Below are 27,337 nucleotides of genomic sequence, written 5' to 3'. Positions count from 1 at the left end.
CAGCTTGGTTGGGAAGGATTTGAGGCCAACTTTGAGATCAACAGGTTTTAAAAAAAACCCATGACGAAGAGAACAAAACGGCCGAAAATACGTAAGTTCCCCTATAACAGTTCAAGTGAGCCAACATTTAACCAAAATCGAGAGGCTCGCAAAAATGGTTGTGGCTCTAACTAATGGGGGGTCAATCAATTTGAGTAACCAAATGCTTTTTTCTTACTGTTCTGGCAGGGACTTTCACAAAATCACCACCTCAAGTATTTTTAAAGACAAGGTGTAAATAGGATACTGGTTCTCTTATTAAGCATGTGGCTCCCATTTTCATCCTACGAAAAACAAAGGATTGAAGCGCTGTTTGTTTTGTTTCTTATTTTTGTATTTTTTGTTAGAAGTGAGCACCCATGAAAACAAAAAGAACGGAATCAATCGGTGCCGTAATCACCGACGAACCGACGTGACAGTGGTGATTCAAAACTGTCCCCCCCAAATTTAACGGTCGACCAGCGAAGCGAGCGATCGCTTCTGTCAAATCAGCGCAGACACGAACCGTTTCCTATATGAACACACGGGGGTTTGGTATCGTGCTAGCAAATCATCGCGAGCCGTTATAGAGGTGGCGATAGTGTTCGGCTATTTTTCATCATGGCGTCGCGGACAACAAATTTGAATTTATTTGTTCTAGCTGTCACGTCGGTTCGTCGGTGCCGTAATCGCTTGTTCTCGAATAGGATGAATATGGGAGCGTGAGATTACTGATGGCACACATACCCTAGTTATTAATAATATATCGGTTACCCATACCCTATCGAGTACGTGGAACTGAGTCGTCGGAACAAGTGCTTCGAAGAGGAGTATAGAGCTATTTTGGAGAAGAAGGATTCCTCGTGGTGACGAAGGAATCGATCGGGAATGATCAAGGATTTCTCAACTTTTTTTCCTAGTGAACGACTACGTTTTCGCCTCGGACGCAGTATGCAACTGCAAATTTTCAAAGTTTATTGACGAACGCATTAATGTTCACTGTTTATTGTTCCGGCAATAAATAATCATTAATCATGTAAATATACAATTGTATCAATAATTATAAGTTACAGTAATAATAATAATACAATAACCGTATCTATAGCGTCAAGTTGGTTTATGTGTGTGTGTTTGTCAACGTAGAAAATGCTCTCATTTTGTTTGATTTTGTTACTCATTGTTTATTTGTTTGCACCAACTTCAAGAGTTGGAGCTTGATTTCCACATCGATGTATCACACAAACACACTCTTCACCACATCTATAGGATTTCGATTGTTACGCTCTCATCGTCAAAATTATTACCAACATTTTCATTTTGTTTGTTTGTTCATTACACATGGGTTTGTTGTTATTTAGTTTTGTTTGATTTTGTTGTTCAATACAATTGACACATTATGTATAAGACTTGGATTGGATCATGCACGTGATTCTAGCGGAATATCTATAGGTTAGAAAATGGTAGAAAAATGTTACGTTGTTACGCTTGTAGTCGTTACTCTGATCTGTTGTTCGGTACTCTTTCCTAGCCTTCCATTCGTTGAGTGGCTTTTGTTTTGACCGCACATAATTTGCAAACAGTAATGGCAATCCGCCATAAATTTCACTAGCTTGCCCAATCAATGCTAAATTACATTCAGTTTTCGCCTATATAATAGTTAAAATTTGAATTTTCTAATCCAAACAGCTAAAAACAAAGCAACAAATAAACTGCGTTCGATATCGAAATTCGTTTTCTGTCCAAATCAAAGAACCGTTGTAGTAGTGGGATGCGTGTCGCGGACGATCTGACCTGAAGTTATAACGAAGATTATCGCTTACGTTACAATTTTGTTTGTTAGGAGGAACTTTTTGTTGGGCAGAAGCTTGGTATGCACGTTTCGTTACACAAACTGTTGAATGATAGGTTTTTTTTTTTGTAATCTTTATACCACTTGTTTATTAATGCCTTTGAAATGCAGAATCTTGTAATTTAATTACGAGTTTACACCATGATAGATTTAGTAAGATTTTAAGAAAATTGTGTTATGCAATGAATAACTATAATTTCAAAAAAAACATTAACATGTTCTTGATGGATTCTGCAAAATGACTATTAGCGAAGATTACTTTATCAAGAAGACATGGAACTCTGTTATTTTCCCGTGCCCATACTATTGTTAAGCGTCACCGACGGCACCGTTGCCTGTGGAGCTAAAGAGGTACCCTTGCATTAAAGTGTATTGATGCGAGAATGAATATTTACTCACACTCACACTATCATGAATAGTTCGACCTTCATCCGTGGGTGCGCTGCTAACAGTGACTTCCGATTTCCAACAGTGCTGCTAGTCTTCTTAATGAAGTGTTCTTCGCTATTTATTACGCATTTGTAAACAGAACCCTGTCTTAACTTGCATATCTTCAAAATACAACTTCAATACAAATCATTTGAGTTATATAGCAACTTTTTTTCAAAAATTGGAGCTTTTCCAGTTTTCAATTGATTGAAAAAGAATTCAAAAGCTTGATAAAATAGAACTGAATAATTCTATACTAAGTGACGCAGGAAAAGTGAAAACCTATGAACAGATTGAACAATGATCAGTTTGTGTAACGATCGCTACATTCCTACCAGATAAACACACTAATGTCGAACGTTCACACTCCCAATACTGGCCGGCACGGTACCTACACTGTTGTTTCTGTTGCAATCCCTAAATAGTTACATGGAGAGTTATAAAAGTGTAAGTATCATGATCGTTTTCCATAATCGTCGTCACTAGCTTTGGTTTACACACCTGTAAGATCTATTTACTTGCAAGTAATATACATTTGCGATTCTATGCTGCTCGTGTATGTGTGTGTTTGCCTTGATTTCAATATATGTTCAATACTACTGTCAAAAATATTGTTCTCGTTAACTTTCTGTTCAAAATGTTTCTCAAATTAGGGTACTTTATCGAGGGTCGCTAAGCCATCGATCCTCCTGTATATTGACCACCACTTTGAATTCATTTGTATTGGTAGTCGTCGCATTCTTAAGCTGAGGATGGGCAGTTAGTCTAAGAAATTGAAATTGTCTGTTTTCAAGGGGGTTCACTTCTTAAATAACCTATAAGGAAACAGTGGTCAATGTGACCATAAAATCGGCATTTTTAATTCCGGTTCATCACAGCCGATCAGACCAAAAAAGATATTACTTCCAAAGAAGCAGTAAAATCAATTCTTATGCAGAACTTTTTTCCGGTTGAAATTGCTATAAAGGGGGTAAGTGTCGCTATCTTGCTAAACGAGATTTCTACGCTTCTATATTCGTACATTATAACCTCCTAAGGAACATAAGGTGCAATTAAGCGTGAGTGCAATGGGGATGTTTGGATTGGATCCTATCGGGAAAATGAGAGTGAAAGATGAATGTGTAATTTTTGCTGAAATCATACCGTAGTTTATATATTTTACCTTGAATTTGAAAATTGTAATGCTCAAACGTTAGGATGTCTTTGTACCAGAAGGAAATCAAGAGAAATGAGGCAATTCAAGCAAAAAATACTGGAAAAACTTGTAATTAATTGAAAAAGCACAGAATGTTGCTAATGGACAAATTAAGAGATGAATTTGTGAAAAAAATGCGTTCTGGTGGGATTAAAATCCACGACTCCGTATTCGCAAGACCGGCGCTTGCGGAAAGTCAAACTGACTCTGAGGTCACACCATGAACACTCCCTTTTTCACAAATCAATCTATCTTTCGGCTTAGATGCCAATCAACTACACTCTCACGTTTGTGCCCATTAACTACAAGTGAGAGCGAATTGTTTATATGAAGCCGAGACTTACTCTCGAATTCTACATACTTAGTCATCACCAAGCAGTCTTTTTGCTGGTGTCTAATTTAATATGGCTCGAGGACCAAGCTAGAATACAATGTTATAGGGTAAATGTACCAATAGTGGTGCTATTAGTAGCTCCTCGTAGAAAAATAATTGAATAAAATTGATAATATCACAAAATAAAAAGTCTGAAAACGTTAATCGGTAGTTTTTCACTTAAATTTGCTAGGAAAAATGTAAAAAACATTGTTTATTTAAGTTTTTGCTAATAAATCACTTGCACCAACTATAGGTACACGGTTCCTATTATGGAGGTAAAATTTAACATTGGTTCCTATAGTGGCGCATCCCATTGAATTCTTATGGGACCCACCACTATAGGAACACTACCACCACTATAGGTGCAAAGGAGCAAAAAATTTAAGGAAAATAATTGTTTAAAATAGGTTTTTCGGCAAATCCTGAACACAAAACTGAATTAATGTTATTAATTAGTTATGATGCATCTATTAAAAATGTCATTTGCAAGCTTTTTGTTCGAAATAGTGCTAAATTGGCACTACCACCACTATTGGTACTACCTCCACTAAGGGAGCTTTTACCCTATATTGCCCTTTACTGATAAAATGTTGCGAATTGACTAATTGAGAGATGCCTGTTCGACGAGTTCGTCATCTGACTATATTGAAGCTACAAACAAGATCTATATGAAGCAAGGCTTCAAGAACAGCAATCTCAACGACGTGTGCAAACTACGAAAAAGCCTATGGACTCAAACAAGCAGTAAAAGTTTGGATTTTACCGAGATTTCTGTAGAAATTATTTCAGGGATTTCTTCTAGAAAATTTCTCAGGGAGTTTCTCCCGAGATTTTCCTTAGCTGTTTTCAGATTACCTCCTGTAATTTCCCCAATATTTCGTCCCGGGATTACTGCCATTTTTTTTATATATGGCATAAATTCATTCCGATGTATCTTCGGAAATTCCTTACAAACGATTCTAAAGGTTGTTTGTCCCAGAACGTATTCACAGAAAAACTCCTTAAATACCTACAGAAACTCTGTGAGTAATTATTAGAGAAAATCCAAAAAGGTCGATGATTCCGGTACAGTTTACGATGGGGATTCCGGGAAGAATCCTGGGAGTTATCGCAGGAAATCGCTAAAAAATCTGCAGGATCACTGCAAGACATCTCGAAAACCGCTATAGAGAAAAGCTTGGGAAAATCTCTGAAACAAATTTTGGGAAAAGCTTCACGAAAAATATCAGCAACTCCTGAACTCCTGTAGAAACCTAGTAAAAATCTTGGGAGAAAGTCCAGGATAATTTCTGGAAAAAAATGAGAAACATCGTTCAACACAAGTACCGGGAGAAACTCCGAGAGAACTTTCAGGTAAAACTTAAAGAGAAATCACGCAAAAGTCGTTAAAAAATATCCCAAGAAAAACTATGGAAATAACACACATTTCTTTAAGAAGTTAATGGAGAAATTTCGAAAAAAAAATCTCATCAGGGCCTCTGGGGAGGCAATATATGAAAATCCTCAGGAAGAATTCCCAGGTGCTTCTGCTGAAAATTAGTGAAAAAATCCTGGAGATATCTTTTTAGCAACTCTACTAGAAATCCCAGGTATAACTCCTGTAGAAACTCTGGGAATATCTCGGAAAAAAAAAAAACTTTGGAGAAATCCGTTCTTAAAGGAATCGGAAAAATCCTTCAAGAGAAATCCAAAGAGAAAATTCTAAAAGAAATTGTTCGACAATATCTGAGAAAAACCCCAAAAAAAAATCCCTGTGCATAATTGAAAAGATCCTAGGATAAATCCTGGTAGAAATCTTAGGAAAATTTCTTTGGGTAAAACGCAGGAGGAACTGTGGGGAAAATCCCGCGAAGGCCTCAGGAGAAATACCTAGAAAACCTCGGGAAGCGAATCTTAAAAATCCCTGTGAAAAACTCAACAGAAATCGATCGTAATTCTGGAACATTCTCAAAGAGGAATCCCGTTTCAGATCTTTGGAAAATGCCGGTAGAAATCTGGAACAACATCCGGTAGAATTTCGCGAAGTAATACTACGAAAAATCCGGAAAAATTCTAGTGAGATATCTTGGAAGGCATTACAAGCGGTATCTCTAGAGAAATTACAGAACGAAACCCTGACGGTATTTCTGGAAAAATCCTTGTGGAGGAATTTTTGGATGGTTTTCACGATGTGGGATTTACTGCAAGATTCTGCAAACGGTAGAGTTCGTTACTTGTAATTTATACGACCTGCGAGATGAAATACTTCTCGGCTTGCGTGATGAATTTGGCATCACCTCAATGGTTTCGTCTGATTGTATCCTTTAAACTAAGTTCTAACGAGTGAGCAAAGCATTGTATGTACGAGGTAGTAAACGATGACGTGGTTTCAGCGAGAATTACCTAAAGTTAGTCTAAATATGGCTAAGCAACAATGAATTTTGATAGCATTTGAACTACACCATCAATAAGTAAATTAGGAAGTTATTCAAACTATTTTGTACTCTTACAAATTACATATAAATACTAAATTGAATCATACTGCTTGCAAGCTACAATACAACTTTTTTTTTGCAACGTAGTTCCTAATTAAACGCTAAGTCTATTCAATAATCAAGTTCAAGTAATCTCCTTCGGTCACAGTGCAAGTAGTTGGGGATCACAAAGTCAAGGGAGAAACCAAAACTAACAATGGCCAATTTCGACTTAAGTTCCTAAATAATTTTCTTACCAGTTACTTTGTGCTTGAAACAAGTTCGATACCGAAATGTACATTTATCTCCAGCGGGGTTTCATCATTTTCACTATACTTTCATAACTGCACTTATTCGATCCGAAAAACGGAACCTTCAGAGAAAACAAAAACACACTTTGTCCCTCCACTCGTAAAGGTGCTGAAAATCTTTGGTCGTCAAACACATACCGACGTCAGGGTAGGTAGGTAAGAAATAATGCACAATACTGCTGTTGATGTGTTGACCATTGTGATGTTTGTTGCTTGGTTGTTTTACTTAACTCGTGTTTTCTTTTGAATGTGTGTATGCTTCAAGCTCATTCAGTCGGTTATTTGCACTTTTTATCTTTTAGTTTTCTCCCTATGTTTCCTCTTTTGTTCTTCCGCTAACTAAACGAGATCTCTCGATTTTAAGAAAAGAAAACTGTTTCCACACCTTCGTTTGTCCTTCGTACAAATTGGGGCAGGGCCGCGTTACCGTGGCCACCACCACCAACACTACCACAGTGAGATTAGTCTCGATGGGTCGGATTGATCTGAGTTTTTGTTTTGTTTTGATTCTTTACCGAAAAGAACTTAGCCGTATTGCTTGATAGCTACTACAACTCAGAAGCCTTCCGATTTCGAGCTTTGCGCGTATGTAGATCGGGGGGAAAAGTGGTGTATACATACTAGGATTTGGAGAGCTACTCTTAGGAACCACTTCCGGTGGTCGATGTCGTTGGAGCGTTGGCCATCAGATTGCTACCGCTGACGACAGATGCCGCGTTGACGGGTTTACTGGGACAATCTGTAAGTAATTTATAATAATTGTATTTATTTATCCCATATTATAAGAGATGAACCAGCCTAGGGCTGAAAATCTCTACAATAAAGTAATAATAATACCAATAATTCCATATCCTGTTACCAAAAAATATAAATATATTCATATCAGTGGTAAAGTACATTTCACATAAGGATGTTTCGCATAGTCGACGTTTGGCATAATAAGATATACATAAATGTTTTCTTTGAAATGCTACCTGTTCGTTAACTTTTTTCGGGCCTTTAACCCTCTAATACCCAACCCCGCCTTTAGACGGGGTATAGTTTGAGCATTTTTGTAATTTTTGTTTCGTGGAAAATCAAAATTTTTATATTTTTGGCTGATATTTAGGACTGTTTTGTATATCTCGAAATGGTTTTTGGTGTATTTTAAAGCGTATTTACATTTTTTAAAAACCATTGAAAAATTGATGTTTTAGTCACCTTTTAGAAGTCATTGTTTATTTTGTACTGAATCGCTACAATTAACATATTTTAAATTTTTCTCAAATCATTCTATCCTTGCTTAATAGTTTAAGGGAATCGAATACATTCTAAAATGGTTTTCCTTAAAATTACACGGAAAATAAATTTTTCTATAAAAAAGATTTAAAATAAAAATATTTCAACAATAATCATAAAATCTCAAAATGTTTTCGTCTCAAAAAATCCGCACCCCAAATAGGCTTCCAGGAAAAATATTAAAGTTTGGGGATGTTCAAAAATAAAAATTAGAAAAATCAAAAACTGAAATTCACGAAATCGAGAATTAAAAAGAATCATCTTCCAAAACATGTTAAAATCGATTTTAGACGACGAAAAATGATATTTAGATCAAAATCAAAAATTTGGGTATTAGAGGGTTAAGAAGGAATTCCTAGAGGAATTCGTGGTGCATTTCCTGGAGAAATTCCGAGAGGAAGCCTCGGGGAGTATTCTGAAAAAGTCTTCCCTGGGTGAATGTCTAAAAGCGTTTCTAGCATATAAGTATGTACTTTAATGTTACAGTGACTTCTGCGCTGCCGTGACTCTTCTGTGACATTCTGTGTTGCTTGGAAGAATCCCCGAAGGACTTATTGCAAGGATTTCTGGTGAAATCCCTGAGTAAACCACTGAAGAAACTGCTGGACTGTTATGGAAATTTTTTAGGCAACTTCTTGGAGGAATTCCAAGAGAAATTTCTAGAGAAATCCCTACCCAAAATTCGGAAGGAGATCCCTGGTGGAAATTCTGAAAGAATTCTAGGAAGTCCTAAATGAATCGTGGGTGGAGGCATTTCTGGGGAAATTCCTTTAGGAGTCTCTTGGCAAATTGTTGAAAGAATCCTTTAAAGCATCACATGATATATTTCTAAAAGAATTGCAGAACGAATTTCTGAAGGAAATCCTTTGCATGAGCTGCAGGGGGTATTCTTGAAGGAATGTATGGATGGATTCCTGGATCATGTACTCCTTAAATATTTCTTGGAGATAATTGTAGAAGAGCTCCTGGATGACATCTGGGAAAATTTTCTGACTTCTGTATGGATCCTTCTAAAATTATCTTAAGGACAGACTTGTAAGAATCCCAAGAAGGCCGCCACAATGGCCGACTTTGGCACCTACTCACGATTTTGACGGCACAAATCTCTTCGTAAACAAAACCAGCGCACCTGATCTTTTTATTTGAAGCTTATTACTAGTGAGCAAAAACAGAATAATAAAAAGCAATGTGTTTTTAAGCTTGCTTCTTGAGATTTGTGCGTCTGAAGTTCTGATACACTGTTGAAGCGGGATTTCAAGACGTTTGTCCTTAAAGAATTCCAATAGAGTAATGCGGGGCAAAAGTTCACACCTAACAGACTTCAAAAAATAACTATTGAACGAAAAGAAAACAATATTGTAAAACGGGTTCCTATCATGTTGCCTTCAAAACGTAGTACTAGATTTTGACGTAGGACTACGTCTCTGTTTTCTATACCCGGTGTCATTTCAAAATTTATGAAACCAAGAGCGTTACGTTTGAGTGAAAGATTTTAAACGCTCACAGTATCTTTCCCACTGAATGAAATGATAAACAAATCCCGTTATCCGAGAGATGAAACTCCCACGTTCAATTTGTAATATTCGGTGAACCTAAAAATCATTGATAAATAGTTGAAAAGTTGTTTTAAAGTTAGACATTGAAATCGCTGAAATCTATAAATATGGGTAGCGGACTAATTTTCTCGTTCAGTCTACCAACGCTCTCTGATTGGTGCGCATCGTGGGGGCAACTACCTACGATGCAGGAAGGAATGCGATCATGCGAGAGCTGTTCGTCAGTTCCATTTCGACCACCGTCGAGGTGACACCTCGAGCTGGGCAGCGGCACATCGACTCAGCGACGACACTCGGCTATCGTACTGATAGCACCGGGAATCTCATTCACGGCAGCAAGCGGCGGGCCAGTTTTCGATGGCGTCTAGCGTTGAGCGCGGAGAAATCCAACACGAATTGCGTGGCATTGTAAATTCATCAAAATCGTCCATTATTCAAACGGTCCTTTTCAGGACCATCGAAAATGATTTCTCAAGAGTTAATTGGATAAGTTTCCACTCTCGATCGAGAAAGGTGTAGTGCAAAGCAAGGACAGAGCATCGTTTCTCAGCAAGAGTGAAGCCGGTCATTAATCGCATCCACGGCAGCAAGCGGGGGGCCAGATTTCGACGGCGTTCAGCATTTAGTGCGGAGAAAACAAACACGCATAGTGGCATAGTGAATTCATTTAGTTTTCTTCCTAGAATTATTCATTATCCAAACGGTCCTTTTAAGGACCATCGAAAATGATTTTTCGAGAGCTGTGAATCGGATAATTTCATTCCAACGAACGGGAAAAGTGTAGTATAACCGAAAAGTGAATTATTGAATGTTGAATTGTTGGTGACTCAGTCAGCAACAATTATGACGCCTAATTGTTCCACCCGGACTTTGGAAACGCATTATCATATCCGGACCATTTTGCGTGAAAAATGTTTCAATTCTAACATTTTCCAAATTAAAATGATCTAGATCATCTAATATTTTGGTTACATTATCCGTTCAATGGAAATTTGCTCATTTCTCGGTTGAGTAATCGTTTGATGCGTCTGGAGCATGAGGGGCGGGTCATGCAAACGAAATTAACTGAAAAGCCAGCCGAATGGGAGGAGCTTCATATGCTAATCTAGGGGTGTAAAAGCTGTGTCCTCTGTTTTCTGTCTTCATTTACGTTGGATCGGCCAAGGAGGTAGGATGTCATCTCCAGCAAGCAGCCGCACATCGACTGCGATGACTCTCGGCTGATAGCACCAGGAATCTAATCCACGGCAGCAAGCGGCGGGCGAGTTTTCGGCGCGGAGAAATCCAACACGCATTGCGTGACATGATGAATTCATCAAATTCGTCCATTATTCAAACGGTCCTTTTCAGGACCATCGAAAGTGTTTCCTCAAGAGTTAATTGAAGAAATTTCCACCCTCGATCGAGAAAGGTGTACTTCGTTGCCAGCAAGAGTGAAGCCGGTGATTAATCTCATCCACGGCAGCAAGCGGTGGGGCAGTTTCAGGTGGCGTCCATCATTCAGCACTGAGAAAACCAACACACCTTGCGTGGCATGGTGAATTCATGCCACTTCTTCCCTAAAATCGTCAATTAATCAAACGGTCTGTAACACCAAAAATTATTCCTCAAGAGTTGTGAATCAGATAATTTCATTCCATCGAACGAGAAAAGTGTGGTTCAACCATCCAATATTTTGGTTACTTCAGCCGTTCAATGAAAATTTTCTCATTTCTTGGTTGATTCGTTTGAAGCGTCTGTAGCATGCAAACGGAATAAACTGCAAAGCCAGCCAAATGGGAGGTGCTTCATCTGCTAATCTAGGGGTATAAAAGCATTGTTCTCTGTTTTCTTTCGTCATTTTCGTTGGATCAGTCAAGGAGATTGGAGGTGGATGTCACCTCCAGCAAGGCAGCAGCACAACAACCCAGCGACTACTCTCGGCTATCGTGCTGATGATAGCACTTGGAATCGCATCCATGGCAGCGGAGCGGTGGGCCAATTTTCGACGGCGTCCAGCATTCTCCGCACTCCGCAGCGAAAACCAACACGCATTGCGTGGCATGGTGAATGAATCAAAATCGTCCATTATTCAAACCGGTCCTTTTCAGGACCATCGAAAATGATTCTTCAGGAGTTAATTGGATAATTTCCAATATCAATCGAGATGTAGTGCAACCAAAAAGCAAAAGACAGAGCATCGTTGCCAGCAATAGTGAAACTGGTCATTATTCTAATCCACGGCAGCAAGCGGCGGTCCAGTTTTCGGTGGCGTTTATCATTCAGTACGGAGAAAACCAACACGCATTGCGTGGCATGATAAATTCATGCCATTTCGTTCCTAAACTCGTCAAATGTTCAGGTGGTCATGTTCAGGACCACCGTTAATTATTCCTTAAGAGTTTGTGAATCAGCTAATTTCATTCCATTGATCGAGAAAAGTGTAGTGCAACTGAAAAGTGAAAGATTGAATACTTGGTGACCCAGCAATAATGATGAAGCCGGTCACTAATGGCCTAATGATTCCACCCGGAATTTAACAGCGCTTTATTCTATCCGTACTATTTTGCGTGAAACATTGTTTAATTAAAATTAGTTTGAACATTTTTCGAATTAAACTGATCGAAATTATCCAATATTTTGGTTACTCTATCCGTTCAATGAAAATTTGCTCATTTCTCGGTTGATTAGTTGCTTGATGCGTCTGGAGCATTCGGGGCGGGTCATGCAAACGTAATAACCTGGAAAGCCAGCCAAATGGGAGGAGCCTAATCTGCTAATCAAGGGGAATAAAAGCAGTGACCTCTGTTTTCTTCCGTCATTTTCGTTGAATCAGTCAAAGGGAGTGAATGTCACCTCGCAGCTGCGCACCAATCCTGCGACGACTCTCGGCTATTTAGTTGATAGAACCATGAATCTCATCCACGGCAGTAAGCGATGGCAGTTTTCGACGGCTTCCAGCATTCAGTGCGGATAATTTTCAATTGTCTTGCCGAAATCTTCTATTATTTAAAACCATCGAAAATGATTCCTCCAGAATTATGAATCGGATAATTAAAAGCGACAGACTGAAAACTTAGCAACAGTATAGCCGGCCCCTAATTGTTCTAATTGTTCTAGTATCTTATTCGGACAAATTGTGCCTGAAACATTGTTTCGTTCTAATATTTATCGAATTAACATGATCTTAACTTTTCAATACTTCGGTTAGTTCATCCGTTCGATTAGAAATTGTCTTAAAGAACGATTGATTAGTCGTTTAAAGCGTCTGACACAATGTGGGCGGGTCATGCAAACGGAATAAACTGGAAAGCCCGCCGAATGGGAGGAGCTTCATCTGCTAATCTAGGGGCATAACAGCTGTTTCCTCTGTTAACTTTCGTCATTTCCTTGGATTCCTTGCAAAAATCTTCCGTTTTATAAACGGTCTTTTCCAGGATCAGCGAAAATGATTTCTCAAGAGTTATGTTTCGGTAATTAAAAGCGACAGACTGAAAGCTTGGTAGTTCAGCAATAGTGAAGTCGGCCACTAATATGTTATTCCCAGATGAAAACAACGTATTATTGAAAGAGTTTCACGTTAATCTTCAATTAAAAGGATCTATCTAACGCCGTTCAATTATCTAATAAAATTAACCGCTCGATGAAAATTCTCTCGTAGAAGAGTAAATTGATCATTTCTCTTCAAAACGAAATAACTCTTGAACTAGTCAAAATCTTCCCAAGTAACCGAACAAGCTGAATAACAGCTTCTTGAGCTTAAGTTAGCTTAAGAGTGATTTGTTTTATTCTTATACAGCAAAAATGATTGTTGGGTTATGAATGCGTTCAGCGAAAGCGATCGATCACACAACAACTTTACTCAACACATCAGTCCACCTATTTGTATTATCATAACAACAAACATTGTATTATGAGAATATAAAAGTCGTTCCAGCCTTTGTCCTACGTAAACATTGCGGTTATGTCTCAGACATTACCCACTCCTAGTTTTTTTGTCATAGATTGAAGCGCTATTTGATAACAGAAAGAACGTTACCAATAACCAATCGATACCCTAGTCATTTATTTCAGAGTAGAGATAGGGTGATGATGGGTATTATCGGCAGGTTTGTTGTCTGAAATTGGGGCATATAACTCAGCTTGGTTGGGAAGGATTTGAGACCAACTCTGAGACTTATAGGTTTCAAAAAACCCCCCATGACGAAAAGAACAAAACTGCCGACAATACGTAAGTTCCCCTAATAAATTAAACTTTCAGGACGCGCGCCATCAAGCAACCGAAACTGCGTTCGCGTTGTATACGCGAAGGTTTTTTGGAAGAGTTGTACTTTTTACAACAGCGCGCGTCCTGAAGGGTTAAGGAACGTAAAATTTTAGAAGTACTGTGTAAGCGTGCTTAAGTATTGAAAACCGCCTTCACAAATTACATTCGTTTTGAACTGCGTTATGACGTCAAATTCATCCGTAGTTATTGAACGTAGAATGTCAACTACCATAACCACGTCAATATCAATCAAACAGATCAGCTGATAAGGGTTAGGTACTTTCCGTTACGTATTCGCAAATCGCAAAAAGACGTTAATTTTGATAAGAGGCCAAGATACGTCTGGTAGGAAGGTACATACCCATATTTTGTCCGGCGAATAACCCAAACAAGAAAACAAAACATGCCAATTAATCAACTCCTATACCTATACATGGTGGAGAACACTTACCGGAGGTACTCAGCGCACCCATCTGCGTTGGCAGGTCGGCCGTCGTCGTGGTACAATGCGACCCCAGGATGTCGGGCAGGGCGTTCCGTCGCCCAATGCGACCGGTATTGTAAAATTCGCTGTGAAATTCGTCGCTACCCATGGTTCCAACCGCGCCTCCACCTCCTCCTCCGCCTCCGCCACCGCCACCGCCGCCTCCTCCACCGCCACCAATACCACTTTCGCCGGCAGCTGATTCTTTCATTTTATCCATCGTGAATTGTTTGATAATGTTCAGCACTAAAAGATCCGGAAAGATAAGAACAGATAAATACACATGTAGCCATTATTAGGGATAATTTGGGTGCTATGCTATTGCCAGTATAAAAAAAAAATCTGGCCGACGTCAAGCCAGAGACTATTGCCCGTTGTATATGGGTGTACAGAAATAGTATCAGTGCATGCAAATGCTGAGTATGTACTTATTTTCAGAGATTCTCAACTGGTTCAGTACAGTGCAATTTATTAGATTCAATTTTGATTTTTGTCCTGATTCAATATTGTTCATTGTTTAGTGGAAAACAGATTGATTCTACTATTGTTATGGAGCGACTAGTTTCGACTTTCGACTATTTATGTTGAAAATTTTAGTGACAAGCAAATGCAAAACCATCATCAAAGTGAAAGAAGTAGGTACACGGAGAAACTGAAAAACTCAAAATTAGGTACTTTTAAACTCAATTTTGAGTTCTTTTTCATCTCCCTTTTCATGCGCTCTTTCTGTTGTTGTCAGAGAGTGAAGAGAGAAACAGCCCAACTTTTGCAGTTCCGTGCGTCAAGCCAAAACTGAGTTTCTAGCACAGTACTCAAATTTGAGTGAATACAACCTAGTCAAAATTTCGGTTGGGTGGAAAAAACGTAAAATTAGGTATTTTTTTCACATGGAAGCAAGCGGGAACAACCCAACAAAAACATCGATTCCATCAACTCAAAATTGGCTTGACGCACGCAACCCCGAAGTTGGGTGGAAAGAACTCACTTTTGGGTAGTTTCGTCTCTCCGTGTATACATATATATAAGTAGGTTGCAAAATGGTGAGTTCACTACCCAGAGAGTCCACACAGCCCTGGCCCTCACAAGTTTTTACTTCATGCTTCCACAGGTCAGTGGATGACAAAGACCGCCAGTTAAGAGTTGTGTGCTTAGCAGGCACCAAATTTTTCCCTCACTCACGCGAGTAACGATCTATCACACAGCGATATTATCCGGATAAAGCAGCCTGTGATATTTTCCTTGCACTCCTAGACGATTGAAAAGGCTCTCACTCCGGTTCCTTGGCGTGATAAAAGTATGCTCTCACCAACTAGCGCTCACTCACAAATCGTTTGTTCTCGCAGGAGAAAATGGTTGCTAAGTCTGCACCAACCCATGTTTTTACCCGGTTGACGTCTGAACGGTTCCGTGTTGTCTAGATGGCCATGAAAACAAGAACAATGGGCCTTTTCATTTGACGTCTTATATCAGCTGATTGTTCGGGCGTTTGACAGTTCTTCTATGAAGATGACACGTTCTTGTTAGCAGCTGTTGTTCAAGCTTTGTAAACAAATGCATGCACGGATCTGTCACATGAAAAGGCCTATTAATGTAAACACGGCAGTACTAAACGTCAAAACGTGCATCGGTGGAGACGGTATGTGACTCGGAGACGGAGTGAAAAATTTGATGCTTTGTTGTTTATCCGTGTGTTGTGCATGGAGAGAAGGAGAATTATCGCGAGCGCTGGAGTGAGAGACTTTTATTTTTCACCCCATGCAGTGAAAAATTATGATCGCGGAGGTGGATAAATCGGAGGAATCCGATCGCGTGAGTGAGAAATTTGATGCCTGGTGCTTAGCTAATAGTGCAGCCTGGGCACTGTTGTCCTTCTGACTTCAGCTAGACTGAGGAGGTACGCCTTGAGTGTCTCTTCACCAAGGAGATGCCGCTCAAACAGCGTCTGTTCTGGCATCCAGGGGCTGAGTAAGAAATGCTGCATCACGCCCAGCAAAGTAAATTCAAGGTTCCCCATTACGTATAACATAGGAGAAAACACGACCCGATACAGTAGACAAAAAAACATGCAACGAAAACAGGACAACGATTGGAAACTTTGAACATGGAATGGCATGTTACTTGGTTTCGAAGGATGTGGCAGGATAATCTACGACGAATTCCATCACCGCATCTACAACATCGTGGCGCTGCAAGAACTTTGTTGAACTGGACTAGGCTACCTTCTTCCAAAGCTGTAACACTACCAATGAACTGGGAACAGGAACTGGGAGCCGATCAACGCATGTTGAGTAAAGGGCTGTTTCTTCAACAACAGCATCATCAACGTGCACCTACACGAAAGGACACCTGATGACAAGGAAGAAGCATTCTACGCGCAGTCAGGGCAAACATACACAACGGTGTAGCCAGCTTTTTCTTGTTCACTCTCCTAAACAAACACGAGGAAGAACGGGATGAAACCAGGGGCGAATCGCCCCTCTCTCCATCCCTCTATTTCTCGTGTTTGTTTAGGAGAGTGAGCAAGAAGAAAGAAAAAGCTGCTACGCCGTTGAACATACGATGGTTGTTCCCCGCGTTAAGTGAAAATCGTGATCAGCGATACTAACGCACAAGTAGAAAGAAAGGAAATGTACAGACCTGTAATCTGGCGAACACCAGCCTGCACGCCGTGTCGAATGATACGTAAACTTTGCAGCCTCCCGTGGTATGGTAGTCCAAAGCATTTTCTTCCTCCGCAGTGCCAGCCAGTGACCAGCAGGATATGGGTCCTGCATTTGAGAAGGGAGACGCTGATCCTTGCAGCATTTCTAACTGATCCCCATTAAGCCATCTATTACCACTTTGAACCGGACTCCGGGACGCACTCTTGCCACAGGCCCTGAGGAAGTCTCATTTCCTCTCATTGCAGTCGAGCTCTTCCAGTCAGCAACCAGCAGTACTCAGTCGTCCCGGTATTGCCTTTGAAAAAGGGGACGAGATCATCCGACATTCAACTTCAGCCAAATATGTGTGCTCTAGTGACGTCACTTGGCCTGATCCTTTTCTAAGTTTAGTGAGTGCTCTTTCATGATCTCTGCAAGGATCTTTAAAATATGTTTAACACCCTTAAGATGTTAGGCTAGGCGCACCACGAAGGCGTAGTGCACGTTCAGCGAGCCTGTCGTCTGGTTCATATTGACCCCACCATTTCACTAGGGGTAGGAGGGCTCCCATCTGCTAAGCATTTTTTTTTCTCTGTTCGGAACATAAACCACTGCGACCAATATTTGATCTATTGTGGTATATCCCGTGTCATTTGTATAGTGCATGTCGTATTACTTTATCACCATTGAGAAGTTATAAAGTATTCGGTTTTATTACAGTAGTCATTTTCAACTTGATTGCAAGGGAGGATTCTGATTGATAGGTTCCGCTTTGAACACGCTCCTTTTTCAGTCTAAATCGGATCCCCTAACGATAAAGTCAAGAAATGATACCGATATTGACCATCCATCGGAACCCTAGTCCTTACTGTTTCAAACTAGTGAACACCGAATAAAAGATTAGGAATACTAATCCATTTGTCCCTGTTTCAAGGTCTATCTCGGCCACACCTAAAACCGAGACCTATCACTTTCAACAAGGTGTAAAATGTAATAAGGACCAAAGTGCTTTCCTTTGATTACTAAGTTATGCTGTTCCACTAGTTGGAAGCAGTTAGGACTAGGGTTCGGTTTGGTAGATCTTTCACCGCAACGCAACATAAAAAGGCGATCTACCCACGCTACGGGCTCCGTTAAAGATCGAGCATATTTTAAACCCCCTCAACCATTCATCCCTCAGCACGGGTCGCCTGACACCTTGGATTGGGGTTACCTGTTTGGTGGACTTTTACCACCGGAACAGGTGGTCCGTAGTGCTATTCTAAGCCGGCAGCTACACGGGCAAGGCCATTTCACTAGGGGTAGGAGGGCTCCCATCTGCTAAGCATAGAAAATTAGGACATTTTCATGTATTTTCTGGAAAATGTGTAAAACTCATCGGATTTATTAATAAATGTTCGCCAATATCCTGCTAAATCATGCAGCAAAAGCATTTCCTCATTTTTTTTTTGGTTTTTGATTTTTTATAAAATAACGAAGCAATATTTTCAAAATCGGTTTTCGTGCACATGTAGAGTAAGGATCAATGTATCTCCTGAATTTTTCCCAGGTGGAAAATGTTTTTCGTTTTTGCAGAAACTATTTTTTTGTGAAATTTTGTAAAAAAATGGTTTCTGCAAAAATTAAAAACATTATCCATTTGGAAAAAAAATCAGGAGATACATTGATCCATACTCTACATGTGCACGAAAACCGATTTTGAAAATATTGCTTCGTTATTTTATAAAAAATCAAAAACCAAAAAGTGAGGAAATGGATCCAGTTTCGCCTTAAGTGGTTTCTCCACAAATTTATTCTAGGATCCCTTTAGGATCCCTCTAGGATTTCCTTCTGTTATTCTCCAGGGAACTATATTTGATTGTTTTTTTTATTTCTTTCAGAAGTTCACTCTGGGATCCTTCCAGGAGTTTCTTTCAACATTCCTAAAAGGTTCCATCTCAGATTCCTCCAGGAACTGTTTCTTGGATTCTTCTGGGAGTGCAAGAGATTTTATTCGGGATTTCTCAAGGAATTCTTTTGAAATGTCTTCAGTATTTTTTTATTCTGGACTTCGCGGAGAAAAAAATAAAGTCAAGTCAATCATATTTCGCTCCCAAACAAGCATATTTATGCACTGACTCTTATATAATCCCTTTTTGAGATTGTATCATGCATAATACAGAAGAATATTGGAAGAATATTGGAAGCTTGAGTAAAGCAAAGTTTATGATCTGGTTAGAGCTGGAAATATGATTGGTTCAACGATATTATGCTTTCATCAATCATATTTATGCTTGATGATTTGACAGTTCACTTATTCTCATGGTAGATTCAAGTATGTTTATGCTCGACTTGACCCTCAACTTAAGGGTTGAAATAACTATATCGGATGATTGGTTTAAGCATACAAAGAAATGTGTTCAAATTATGTTTGTTTTATTTCTGAAATCATTAAAAAGCTCCAAATTAAGGATAAACGTTTCTATATTAGTAGTATTCTAGTACAATATATCCTAAATGGAACATATTCCACTAAAATACCAGCAACATAGAAATGTTTAGGTACTGTAATTGAGTGAACATTTGCCTTAGATATCACGACTTTATTGTCACATTTCCGACGCCGTTCGTTCAAACCTGCGATCTACTTTGTTTGGTCCGCTAGACATGGTGGAGGCAAAAGATCTGACTTTTTCGCGTTTGCTGCAAATAGCGATGGAACTTTCATACCCGTTGGCTGGAAACGAAAGTTATGAAAATATACTAATAAGAGAAAAACTTAAATTTTTCTGCATACTCACAAACACTTCGATCTCCCTAATTCTAAGGAGAATTCAACAGAATCGACGTCGTCACTTAAAACTGCCGCCGCCATAATGAACAAATTTGTCAAATTCTTTGTGACTGAGGAGGCAGCAGCCTGAGGATTCAAGTAATGACACACATGCTTGGTTTAAGGCTCAAGCATCCGTCATCGTTTTTCGGAAAATAAAAAAAGCAGTTTTCTCGCTGTGAATTAAAACAATAGCTTTGAAAATGTATTCACTGTATTTCATTTCTCATGTGGAATACAGTGAATACATTTTAAAAGCCATTTTTTTAATCCACAGCGGGAAAACTGCTTTTTTTATTTTCTGAAAAACGATGGCGGATGCTTGAGCCTTAAGAATTTGATGTTTGATTTTTAATGACTTTGAATCAAACGAAACATAATGCTTGGAGTAAACATCAAATCGTAGTGAAAAAAAAAACATTTAAAGCAGTTATACCAAGAATATTTCCGAAGCATGGGAACCAGACAACATTTCTGACCGTGTTCCCGAAAGTATTCCTGGAAAGGACTGTTTTAGGAAAATCAGAAGGAACTTGTTGTAGTATTTCCTCGAAGAACTCCTATAACAACTTCCTGAGAAATTTCATAAACAGAAACTGCTGGAGGAATTCTCTAATAAACTCCTGGAGGAATTCTCTAATGAACTCCTGGAGGATTACCATTAGAAATAGCTGATAGAATTCTAGAACTTGCGAAGGAATTCCAGGAGAATCTGCAGGAATTCAAGACAGAGCTCTGGGAAGCGTTCCTGAAGAAATGCCGGAAGCAGTATCTGAAAGAATTTTGGAATAAGTTCTCGGTAGAATTCCGGAATAAGTTCCCAAAGAAATCCAGGAAGAAGTTCCAATAGAAATCCAGGGAAGTGTTTCCAAAGGAATCCCTGAATAAATTCCCGGAGGAATCCCGTAAGGAGTTTTCGGTGGAATTAACGTGGGAATTATGGAAAGAATTTTTGAAGCAATCCCAGAATTAGTTCCGGAAAGACTCCCGCAAGGAGTTCCATGATTAATTTCGGACAAGTTTTTGGAAGAAAAATGAACGAAGTTCTTATAGGATTCCTGGAAGGATCTCAGAAAGAGTTTCTGACAAAATTCTAGAAGGAAATCCGGGAGGAATCTCGCATGGAATTTCTGGAAGGAATCCCACGGAATTTTTTAAGAAGTTGGAAGAAATTCCTGGAACAATCCTCAAAAAAACTCCTGGCGGGATCCCGGAAGAAATCCCGGGTAAAATTGCTGGATTTTCCAGGCATATATAGCAGGCACATTTTCTGAAAGTTGAATAATACCTCCTAAAGACATTCCAAAAGAAATTCAAATTCAATTTCAAAAGAATATGGAACCTCCTGAAGTTCTCAAAAGGGATTTCCTAAGAAGTTCCAGAAAGAATCTCTGTAAAATCCTGGCAAGAGCTTTTGAAGGAATCCCAGGTAGAACCTTTTTAGGAATATCAGAAGAGTCCTCTGAAAGAATCCTTAATAAACCCCCGGAAGAATCTCAAGAACTTTCTGAGAATTCTACAAAAAAAAACTCTTGGGAGAGCACTGAAACAAATTTGTGCAGAAACCGCGAACGATTTCTGGAAGGAATCCCCGAAGGACCTCCTGGAGGAGTGCCGACATCAAGTCATAAATCAGCACATCCGAGCAATTTCCGAGAGGATTCCTCGAAGAACTACTATTGAAAATTTTCAAAAAAAAACTTGGAGAATCCTGATGGGTTTTCCGGAAGAACTCCTGGACGAATTTCAAGTAAATCTTCTTCAAAATCCCAAAAAGAACCTTCTCACGAAATTTCAGAAAAAACGCCAAAAAAAGAATCCTCCGTGGATCTCCATTTAATTGCAATCAAATTTTCCGCTAAGATTTTCTCCACCATTTCTTAAAGAATTCTACAAGGTTACCTCCCATCGTACCGTCAGCCAACTAATAAATACTGTTTCACGTGCGCTCACACTTATGACGAGAATCATATTGTTGCAGTGAAACTTTCAATGCAAAATTGTAATACAGGTCGGACTTGATTATCCGGAGTCGGGTTCTGGAGCTTCCCAAAATAATATCTCGCAAACGGAACGTTGTAAGAAGCTGAATTTTTGACTGATCACTTATCAGAGTTGGCTTAACAAAATCTCAAAATTTCAGCTTTCTAGAGCATTTTTTGCCCCAGCTATATGTTGAAAAAGCATCAGAACACGACTCCGGATAATCGAGTCCGACCGTATTGTGTAATTCCGATTTCTCGATACGAAATAAATAGTAGTACACCATAAACACATTACAAGTTGGGAACCACTGCCCGAATGCGGAGCATCGCGCCTTAGGTGGTCTGGTCTTGGCCGGTTTCGCTTATTCTCGAGCGACAGCGAATTTACGTCACTCTGCTACACGAATCCACAAAGCTCTGACGACCATTGCACGACGACGACACTGTTGATTGCTATTTACTGATAAGCTACGAAGCTGTTAACAGTGCTGTTATCTGCGAGAAACTAAGCGATAATGCATGTAGGTAGAGGTATGCTGCGAGCAAGGGTATGGGTTATTGCTTGGCTGGGGCCTACTAGGTATACTGCTCCCGGTGTTATTCCGCTATCGTCATCACGCGACATGAATTAGTGAAATTAGTGCATTCACCGGATTCGTTCGGTTACAAGCATCGCCCCCAGGGCTGTGTTCTTGCGTTTTAATCGGGTCAACTAGAATGGAATGGTTGGTGTACAAGGCGAGGGAGAGGCAAGTCCAATTGGTGAGCACGTTTCAATTACAGCAAATGGATGAAACGGATCTACGGTTATTAGGGAGTTGTTAGCTGCACTGCAATCCAAGCCGTGTAAACACTCGTTATTTCCATATATCATCACAATAAATACCTTGAAATTTGGTAAACTTTCTCGCCAGCCTTTTCTGTTTACCGATAGGATGATCTTGAATGATGTTCGGCATTTTGCGAGGCAACTACGCTTCTAGTCCGCGGCCGCGTGCTTTTTATTTCACCTTTTCGGGGGAGGTTTACAGCGCTTACCGTGCTTACGTACTCTTTCGCGCGCGCTCCCGTAGCGGACTAGACTAGAGCACAACTCGAAAGAGTTTGCTGTCGAGGAAAATAATAAGATAAGACATCAGTCGGGCCGGTATCATTATTGGCTGTCGCGGCGGTGCTCTATAGAGTCGGATCGAAACAACATACAATACATTTCGGGGAGGATGACGACCAGAGAGAAGAGCTGGGAGGGAAGATATGTTATGATGTCTTTGGTTTTGAGTACAGCGGTACATTGAGAATACACGTGTATATGCATGCAGACCTAAACAGTATAACTGACCTACGGTACAACATGACAGTACGTATATGTGCTATTAATAGAGATAATCCTGCTGACCCCCCAGTGTCGATCGATTTTGTTCAATTGGTCAAAGAGTTTATATGCACTTCAATATCGATATACTATGTAGTTACAAGTTCAGGTTTCATATCCGCAGATGTAAAATAAAAACCACAGACAAAATGTATGGAGCTTCAAAATCAACATTTGCATCGGGGCCTCTCAATTATGTACTTACTTAGGGCGGGATTATAAAGATGTCATTGATTAGTTTAATTTTTCACCTATATGGGATACCTGGAGTCCATTGGACCCCAGGCGCCTTTCAGAGCTCGTCTTTGATGCAACACACTCAGCGAGGTGACGAAACTAAGGCCATGAAGGTATCTCTTTTAGGGTTAAAGAGATTAATCTTGACTAGCTTGAGTAGTGGTTACGGTTAGGATAGCTCAAATCAACAGTAACGACCAATCTTTGCAGACTTGTGCAAAATGGTACAACCAAAATGGCCCTAGTCCAAGAGCCTTACTTTCGTAAGAGGAATTTCTATCTAGGAAACCTTTTGAACCCGCTGTTTACTATTTTCAGTAAAAATGAAATAACAAACCTGCGTGTCATGCCTCGAGCATGTGTGCTTGTCAACAACGCAATCGTTGCTATACTATATCTCAAATAACCACTAGAGATGTTAGTGCTATCACGACTGTTCGAGCCCGTATGAAGTTGATCATCAATATTAACTTCTTTTCTCGATCAGCCTAGATAGCTGTGTAGTGTCGGTAGCGATTGTCTCAATTGGCTACGAATATGTAACACTACGGACCGCCTGTCCGGTGGTAAGAATCCACCAACAGATGACCCCTAATTCATGGTGTGATGCGGCTTACCGTGCCTAGGAATGAATGGCTAGGGGGGTCTAATAAAAACCTAACCGCTAACGGAGCCTGTGGAGCACCAGGGCGCCCTCCACAGTATGTTGTCCTTACTGCGCTAACCGGAGCAATAGTGCAGTGGACCTTGTGTTCTCCGAGACAATCAGCTGCCCTTCTTTAGTCTCACTTGAGGCTAAATAAGGGCGGATTATGAAGATGTTGTTAATTAGTTTAAATTTTCACCTATATGGTTTCGCATTATTTGCTGTGTATGTATCCTCGCCTTTGGCGTTTTCCAATCGATACCGATCTGGTTTTATTGCTGTTGTTCTTTGTTGTGCTGTATATTGCGAAGAGTTTAATCTTACTTGTGGCTACAGTTAGGATAGCTCAGATCAATCTCCAGCATAAAAGAACAGTAACGATCAATCTTTGCATACTTCCGCAAAATGGTACAGCCCAAGTGGCCTAGGTACAAGAACCTTACTTTCGTAAGGGAAATTTCTATCTAGGAAACCTTGTGAACCCGGTGTTTGCTACTTTCAGTAAACATGAAATGGCAAACTCGCGTGTTATGCCTCGAGCCTGTGTGCTTGTCAACAACGCAATAGTTACTACACTCATCTCTGAACTAACCATCAGAGATGTATGAGCTATCACAAATTGATGTATCTGTTGGAAACCTCAATAGGAAATACGTCTATTGTTCGGTTTATTTACCGCATGATGAACCATGCCCTACGGATGCTTTCAAACAAGTCATCGCATACTGTACTTCAAAAGGCCTTCCGCTAATTATTGGCAGTGATGCTAATGCTCACCATATCATCTGGGGCAGCTCAGACATTAATTTGAGAGGCTCCAGTTTGATGGAGTATTTAAGTAGTACAGATCTTGCATTACTTAACATAGACAACCGCCCAACCTTCATGGTATCTGCTAGAGAGGAAGTGTTAGACATAACGCTTCGCTCTAGTAGAATTAGTCACAAGTTGACCAATTGGCATGTGTCAGATGAAGAATCTATATCTGACCATCGCTACATCTTTTTTGAACATTTAAATGTTACTTCGCAAACATTGCGTTTCAGGAATCTTCGGTCAACAAACTGGGATCTTTATACTGATTTGGTTGCGGCAAAATTTCATGGATACTCACCATCCATTGACACTCCAAGTGATTTAGATGATGCCGTTGATACTACAACGACCTTCATCAAGGAAGCTTTTGAAGAAGCATGCCCTCTACGATCTGTGAAGATCACAAGAGGAACCCCTTGGTGGAACTCTGATCTGGCGAAACTTAACAGACAATGTAAAAAGAGTTGGAACAGACGACGTTTGGCTGGTTCGAAGGCTTTCAGGTCGGCTCGCAAGGCGTACAGGAAAGCTCTCCGGTCTGCTGAACGATCCGGCTGGAAAAAAACCTTTGTACAAATGTTTCCAGTTTGAGTGAAGTCAGTCGGTTAAACAAAATCCTTGCGAAATCTAAGGATTTCCGAGTGAACGAACTTCGTTTGCCAAATGGCGATCTGACTTTCTCTGATGAGGAAGTTCTGGAATGCTTACTCAGCACACACTTCTCTGGATGTGTGGATATTACATCTTCGGATGAACCTGATGTCTTTTCTCGTAGTTATGATTCCCTGGTTTCGGCTCGAAATATTGTAACTATAGAATCGATTAAGTGGGCACTTAATAGCTTTGCTCCTTTCCAATCTCCTAGGGTAGATGGGATTTATACTATTTTGCTTCAGAAAGGATTTAATTATTGCAAACTTGTTTAGAAAAAAACTAGGAGTGGGTAATGTCTGAGACATAACCGCAATGTTTACGTAGGACAAAGGCTGGAACGACTTTTATATTCTCATAATACAATGTTTGTTGTTATGATAATACAAATAGGTGGACTGATGTGTTGAGTAAAGTTGTTGTGTGATCGATCGCTTTCGCTGAACGCATTCATAACCCAACAATCATTTTTGCTGTATAAGAATAAAACAAATCACTCTTAAGCTAACTTAAGCTCAAGAAGCTGTTATTCAGCTTGTTCGGTTACTTGGGAAGATTTTGACTAGTTCAAGAGTTATTTCGTTTTGAAGAGAAATGATCAATTTACTCTTCTACGAGAGAATTTTCATCGAGCGGTTAATTTTATTAGATAATTGAACGGCGTTAGATAGATCCTTTTAATTGAAGATTAACGTGAAACTCTTTCAATAATACGTTGTTTTCATCTGGGAATAACATATTAGTGGCCGACTTCACTATTGCTGAACTACCAAGCTTTCAGTCTGTCGCTTTTAATTACCGAAACATAACTCTTGAGAAATCATTTTCGCTGATCCTGGAAAAGACCGTTTATAAAACGGAAGATTTTTGCAAGGAATCCAAGGAAATGACGAAAGTTAACAGAGGAAACAGCTGTTATGCCCCTAGATTAGCAGATGAAGCTCCTCCCATTCGGCGGGCTTTCCAGTTTATTCCGTTTGCATGACCCGCCCACATTGTGTCAGACGCTTTAAACGACTAATCAATCGTTCTTTAAGACAATTTCTAATCGAACGGATGAACTAACCGAAGTATTGAAAAGTTAAGATCATGTTAATTCGATAAATATTAGAACGAAACAATGTTTCAGGCACAATTTGTCCGAATAAGATACTAGAACAATTAGAACAATTAGGGGCCGGCTATACTGTTGCTAAGTTTTCAGTCTGTCGCTTTTAATTATCCGATTCATAATTCTGGAGGAATCATTTTCGATGGTTTTAAATAATAGAAGATTTCGGCAAGACAATTGAAAATTATCCGCACTGAATGCTGGAAGCCGTCGAAAACTGCCATCGCTTACTGCCGTGGATGAGATTCATGGTTCTATCAACTAAATAGCCGAGAGTCGTCGCAGGATTGGTGCGCAGCTGCGAGGTGACATTCACTCCCTTTGACTGATTCAACGAAAATGACGGAAGAAAACAGAGGTCACTGCTTTTATTCCCCTTGATTAGCAGATTAGGCTCCTCCCATTTGGCTGGCTTTCCAGGTTATTACGTTTGCATGACCCGCCCCGAATGCTCCAGACGCATCAAGCAACTAATCAACCGAGAAATGAGCAAATTTTCATTGAACGGATAGAGTAACCAAAATATTGGATAATTTCGATCAGTTTAATTCGAAAAATGTTCAAACTAATTTTAATTAAACAATGTTTCACGCAAAATAGTACGGATAGAATAAAGCGCTGTTAAATTCCGGGTGGAATCATTAGGCCATTAGTGACCGGCTTCATCATTATTGCTGGGTCACCAAGTATTCAATCTTTCACTTTTCAGTTGCACTACACTTTTCTCGATCAATGGAATGAAATTAGCTGATTCACAAACTCTTAAGGAATAATTAACGGTGGTCCTGAACATGACCACCTGAACATTTGACGAGTTTAGGAACGAAATGGCATGAATTTATCATGCCACGCAATGCGTGTTGGTTTTCT

At 39.8% G+C, this 27,337-nt stretch overlaps 1 protein-coding gene across 3 annotated transcripts in view; it reads right to left on the bottom strand.

Moving 5' to 3' along the window:
* Positions 1–950: 950 nt before the first annotated feature.
* The window catches only part of LOC109416292 (putative uncharacterized protein DDB_G0287183), a 50,235-nt gene continuing 23,848 nt past the window's right edge, over positions 951–27,337 (bottom strand). For 2 of the 3 annotated variants that reach the window (XM_029880301.2, XM_029880303.2), the window contains exons 3-5: positions 22,521–22,741; positions 14,163–14,441; positions 951–7,370 (exon numbers count right to left, since the gene is read on the bottom strand). In XM_029880301.2, coding sequence (XP_029736161.1) covers positions 7,273–7,370; positions 14,163–14,441; positions 22,521–22,593 — 450 coding nt within the window. In that variant the 5' untranslated portion in view covers positions 22,594–22,741 and the 3' untranslated portion in view covers positions 951–7,272. Of the gene's footprint in view, positions 7,371–14,162; positions 14,442–22,520; positions 22,742–27,337 lie in introns of those variants that run through there. The other variant, XR_009999274.1, reaches the window with a different exon arrangement.

Source organism: Aedes albopictus, chromosome 3, assembly GCF_035046485.1.
Source record: "Aedes albopictus strain Foshan chromosome 3, AalbF5, whole genome shotgun sequence".
Classification (NCBI taxonomy): domain Eukaryota; kingdom Metazoa; phylum Arthropoda; class Insecta; order Diptera; family Culicidae; genus Aedes; species Aedes albopictus.
The sequence above is the reverse complement of the archived record's forward strand: the minus strand, read 5'-3'. Positions and strand labels throughout refer to the sequence as shown.